The sequence below is a fragment of the Chenopodium album genome, chromosome 11 (genome assembly GCF_948465745.1).
Source record: "Chenopodium album chromosome 11, dcCheAlbu1.1, whole genome shotgun sequence".
Classification (NCBI taxonomy): domain Eukaryota; kingdom Viridiplantae; phylum Streptophyta; class Magnoliopsida; order Caryophyllales; family Amaranthaceae; genus Chenopodium; species Chenopodium album.
In genome coordinates, this window is record NC_137844.1 from 12,407,553 (window position 1) to 12,413,469 (window position 5,917).

Consider the following 5,917-nt stretch of genomic DNA (forward strand, 5'->3'; position numbering starts at 1 on the left):
TCATGAGCAAACCCTTCCCATAAAGTTAGCCTCATTGTTTCCATGCTGTAAATCAAAATATGTCATTTGATTAAAAAAACACTTAACATTACATAAGTTGTTATAATTACATAAACATATTTTAACTTGTGTAATATGCTCTTACTTTGTGTTGTAGAGTAACACATCTCTTTTGAATTGTTGTCTCCCACCCGAGACTCTATATGATTCAGACACATATATAACCAATCCAATAATATCTGTGTACATTCATCATCAAGAAAAAAAGATCGAATATGACCTTCAAAACTCAAAAAAAAATTTAAAAATGCAATAAATATTCATACTATTTATTTTAATTACTAAAAGACACATACCGATGAGAGGATAATTGCGCATGTGAAGGTACTGTGAAATGTGGCAAAATTCAATAAACTTGAAATTGTACCTTAGGATATCATCACAATCATCAAGAATTTCTGTTATCATGGTCTTGTTGCCAACTTTCAACCTCATTTGGTTATTGGCATATTTGTAAGATGAATCTAGAGGCATAAGCTCTAGCTAAGCAATTGAATAAACCTTTCCTTGTTTCAAGATCTCTTTATATTTATCAATGTCAGCATTAAATAATGTGATTTGAACTTCGTCTCCCTTGAAATTGAAAATTTCATACATACATAAGTGTCAAATATATGAATATATTGAAAAAAAAGTAAGCACTAAGTGAAAATATAGTTCAAACCTCTGAGTCAATGAATACCATACTCCATGAACGATGAACGTAATTTGTACCTCTAGCTCTACTTTGTTCATTGACCATCCATAATAAACGCACTCTCATATTCACATTCAATGTCGTAAGGGTAATACAACGACATGGTGCGTATCTTGTGTTCGTTTCCTGCATTTTAACATCATTGAAGTGGGCATAAAAAATAATTTACATAATATATCATTATTGATCCAACCTGGAAGGAGATGTAACTCGTGACATTGCAACATATAATTGGCCATGACTAAACACGGGCCTAGGGAGAAAAATGCCAACTTTGGTCAACGTCTGTCCTTGGCTTTTATTTATTGTCATGGCAAAGGCTAATTTTAATAGAAATTGCCTTCTTTTAAGAGGGAGATCAATCTTCTTGTTGGAAGGTGTTAAATCAATTCGCGGAATTAGAACTGATTCTGTAGCTCTTGGACATGTGATCACTTGTGCCTCAATCACTCTATAACCCAAATCTTGATTATAAGGCGTGTTCCATTGCACAACCCAATGGATTGGCCCATATTTTGCATCAATATTACCAGGGCACCAACTTTCAACTCTAAGCAATGATTAGGAAGACTTGACAAATTTAATGAGTTTAATAATTCCATAGGCTCCATGTTATCAAGGATCCCACCATCTCCTGTATGACCCAAAGTATCCAAACTATAGTATCTCTGCACACTTCCTGGTAGCATTGATAAAATTTTCGAATTTAACTCATCTACATCATTGTTTGTTGGTGCTAAAATTCTGCGATCCTTGAGGTACTCCCAATCCGTGTAATTTCAAGGCAAGTTGGGGTAGACAAAGTTAATGAGCTTTTGCAAACCATGTTCATCATTGGTTATCAAAAAATCACGTGGTATTTCAATCCAATTTGGTTCACCTTCCTCTGTAATGGGCACTCCTGCTATAACTCCTTCTCTAACTTTTATTATCCAATCAGCAAATTCTCGAATTTGTTCAAGGGTATCGGAGGGAACGTTACTTCGACATAAACGCATGTTTATCCTTAGGCACATAACTTGGCAGTCTCTCCAAAAGGATGCTCGGTGCAAGGTAGATGCAACAATAGATTCTTGTTCTTCATCTGGCACCACGGGAAGTATCTGTCTAAAGTCTCCACCAAAAACAACCAATTTACCTCCGAAAACTCTACTGTCATTACAAATATCCTTGAAATGTCGATCTACCGCCTCAAATGCTAATCGATGGGTCATTGGAGCCTCATCCCATATAATTAATGATGCTTCACGGTTCAAATCAGCACGGGTTGAGTCTTTTTTTAAGTTACAAACGGAATGTTGATCAAGATCAAAAGGAATCTTGAAAGTCGAATGTGCGATTTTACCCCCAGGCAATAATAAAGCAGCAATTCCCGATGAAGCCATAGTGAGCACGATCTTTCTTTCAGATCTGAATTTCGCAATCAGAGTGTTCCACAGGTATGTCTTTCCTGTCCCACCAGTACCGTAGACAAAAAATAGGCCACCTACATCTCGAGAATGAGCATCGAGTATTGCAGCATATACTCTATATTGATCCGTGTTTAACCCTCTAACTAAGGTATCAAATCTGTTGGCTTCATCATGTGTGTCATATTCAAGTTCATCTCTTATCAACCGATTTAAGGCATTGCGTGCTAAATCTGAAGAAGGTTGTGGCATGTTAGGGAAATCTGTCAATAACCTTCCAAGTTTATTCAATATATGCTCAATCTCTTGTAATCCTTGATTCTGCATCTCTTCGGGAATTAATCGTAAGTTAGGGTTTCTAGTTTGACGTTGCATCATTCTCTCAAGGTCATCGATAAGTTCACCCCAATGTTGTTCCCACAATTTTTTCGGATCACTTACTTCTGAAAACATCAATATAGAGCAAAACATGTTTCTCAACTGTGAACTCGATACCTAGTTAGAGGCTTCTGAGAGAGTTTCATGCCACTCATTATCGTAGTCAAGCAACCCTAAGGCATGACATGCAGATCTAAAGGTAGGGTGGATGACACCATCAACAGTTCGTATATCTTCAAAAGATTCCGCTCCACAAACTTTAGTTAAAAGCATCCGTAAGTAATATCATTCCCCATAATTTGGATGAACAAAAGGCAATCTACCAATGCAAGGTCTTTCTTGCCGTTGTGCCCACCTTTTTGTAGAACGATCCCATTTGAATCCCATAGGAAAATTTTGGTAAGTGTATTGATTTGCTTTTGGAAAATCCTTATTAGCTTGAAACCACATAGCTAACATGGTTTGTTGCAATCTCGGTCGTTCAAGGACTGTGTGCAGATCATCAGTATCATTGAAAACTACAAATTGTTCACCAGGTAGATGAAACTGAAGTAGTTCCGTTGAAGAATATTGATGTTGCAAATCAAACTCAAATATTCTTCAGCATGCTTCAATGGCCGATACATATCGACAATCTAAGTATTGTTTTATCTCATCCACTTTATTTCCTTGTCATACTTCTTGACCACGTCGTGTGGTTGAATTGTATTCAATGACACTATTACTCGATCTTGACCTTTAGTAACATACTTGTATAGATACTTTACCACACTTCTCGCAGCAACACGCTCAACATTTATGTGTGCATTGTACTTAACACATAGATCTCTGTTATATGGTACCACCCAACGATTATCTACCTCCCTTCCATTAACAATGATAGGCTCTCTATGTTGTCTACATCTATACTGCACAAATCCATTATCATCAAAGGTGGTTTCAGTACAAAATTTCTTTGGGAAATGCTTTGAACACTTTCCATCGATTAAACATGGCCCACATGGTCCATGGAGCATGTTCTTGGTAACTGTTTCAAATGCCAAAGGATCTATATCCTTGTCAGGGATTTCCGCAGAGATAATTACATCGATATCCTCTGGACACTTACGCTTATCTTCTGGAGCCAATGTTATGAGAATATGCGCATGTGGAAGTCCGCGCTTTTGAAATTCAATGACATAAAAATCTGTAGCATGAAATATGTCCCATGTTAATTAATTAGATATGTCAAGAAATATAGTACGATTATATAATTAATCAACACAACTCACCAGCAATGACTTTTCCAAACTTCTTGTTATCCTTCAAATCGCGAAGCATTTGTTTCAATTTGATCTTGAAAACAAGTGCTACAATGTCTAGTCTATCTTCAGTGCGACGACTTCCACGTGTAGATATCTCATTTATAATCTCAGGCCAGTTTGGATTGCAAGTGAAAGTTATAAATAAATTAGGCGGACCCAAAACACGAACAATTGCTATAGCATCTTGATAATGATGGGCCATATTACAGGGGCTTCGTGTTAAGGATGATGGTAATATGAATAATCGACCTACATCAGTAGCATTGACATCTCCAGCCTTGATTGCATCTTGGAGTCCACTATATTAATTAGAGCGAAGCCTACCTTGATTTCTCCTTATCCATGATAATCGATATTGTTCCATTGAAGCGTATGCATCAACATCAAATTGTTGCAATAAGCGGCCGAAATCTATCAAGGTGTCACCTTCTTCTTCCCTATCATGTATCCGAAATGCATAAAATTGTCGCATTGTCACAGTACTTCAACTGGTACTTGTACTTGACGCCTTAGGTATCCCAACTCTCCATCTATCGGTACCATATGAAAACAGTAGTGGGTATTGTAAAGGCATATAACTTGGATGAGTTTCATCAATCCTTTGTAACCCACCATTTATTGTTTGCAATATGATATCTCGATTACCTATGTCTTCAGTTCCATCACCTACCATCAATGCAGCCACTTCACTTGCGGTTGGTTGGATATATTGTCTGCTTTCTCTTGCGCAAATAAGCTTTATTCTCAAATCTTGATGCTCACCTTGATCGCGCAACATATTGCCAACATTTCTGAATACTGTGACATAAGGATTTATATCATCAAGCATCATTTGTAGTCCTTGTAAAATTCTTGGATCTATGGAAGAAGCTTATGCGCCCCCCATGTGATTTAGTCGGTTGGATGTTTCATTGTCAGTATAATAGATGTACAATTGTGCAAACTTTGGACCTGTTCCCAGCTTAGGGAGTAAAGTTCCAATTCGATAGTAATTACTACCACTTATACGATAGACATAGGGGCCTCTACCATCATTAACAGTGTTATCAATTCGACCACCCATAGAGGTGAAAGCTAACATAGAGTTGAAAGCTCTAATATTGTTTCGGAATTGCTGATGTAGCAAAAGTGACATTAAAAATGGCGGTGTCAAAGGTAAAAGCGGCAATATAACTTGCCCACTTTGACAACAGTGATTGAACCTTGGGTGTGTTTTATTGCTATTTTTTACCCTTTCTTCTATCCGCATAAGGGCCTTGAAATTAGGACACACAGTTTTTTTAGGTCCAAACTCCCAACGTCTATCAAACTCAGATTGATGAGTCAATTCTGCATACAAATGATTTATTTAAATGATTATCAACTAACAATGTTGATATCAATAATGTGTGTGGTTAAGTGGCTTGGCAAGGTGGTTACCTCTACCATGGTGATATTAATGTGTAGATCGACGTAATTGCAGCATTAATAATCGCAAAGATCTTGCTTCTTTCTCCAATAAGTAACGACATCGCTTGAAAATAGGGTCTTCATGGTTTGCAGTGCGTTTGAATAGTAACCTTCGCCTAGCAGCTAATCTAGCATGTTTATGTTGCAAATTCTCTCTGATTCGATAATTACTTGTACTTATGTCCATTCTAATCATTCGTTATACAATAACCAAGAAATAAATGTATTAGAACCGATATTATATTTCGAACGAACTTCAATTAATATAATGAAGTTGTGACAATGTAGTTTTTTGTGTTAAAATTGACATGTTTTATTTTTGCTAATTGGTGACATATATTTATATTTGGTTTTCAAATGAAAAAAAAAATCTAATCTTGCCGCCTATCAATAATTATATACTAAAAGACACACTAGCAATGACACGTGTCATCTTCTGGTGTGTCCTTAATATTTTTTTTTTAAATAAAAAAAAACTTTTAAAAAAATTGATAGAGAATATACGCAAATATTTTTCCTCAAAATTTAGGAAAAAATCATAAAATAATATACGGAGTATTTACTAACTTAGATTTCTCACCATATCTTTATATTAATGCCTTCATAAGTAATTACTTTTT

General features: G+C 36.1%; 1 protein-coding gene across 1 annotated transcript; it reads right to left on the reverse strand.

The window, feature by feature from the left end:
- Positions 1-2,829: 2,829 nt before the first annotated feature.
- On the reverse strand, positions 2,830-4,320 carry LOC145566308 (uncharacterized). The gene is made up of 4 exons (XM_081625766.1): positions 4,173-4,320; positions 3,816-4,097; positions 3,270-3,730; positions 2,830-3,090 (listed from the first exon to the last, which is right to left on the reverse strand). Exons 1-4 carry the CDS (start codon positions 4,318-4,320, stop codon positions 2,830-2,832), a joined length of 1,152 nt encoding a protein of 383 aa, XP_081481892.1.
- Positions 4,321-5,917: the final 1,597 nt, after the last annotated feature.

Excerpts from the sequence above, each read along its gene's own strand:
- LOC145566308 (XM_081625766.1), bottom strand. The coding sequence starts at position 4,320 with ATGCGACAATTTTATGCATTTCGGATACATGATAGGGAAGAAGAAGGT. Across the intron at positions 3,731-3,815 it reads GTTTGGAAAAGTCATTGCTG|ATTTTTATGTCATTGAATTT; the intron begins GTGAGTTGTGTT and ends TTCATGCTACAG. Across the intron at positions 3,091-3,269 it reads TTACTAAAGGTCAAGATCGA|TTTCATCTACCTGGTGAACA; the intron begins GTAATAGTGTCA and ends GAACTACTTCAG.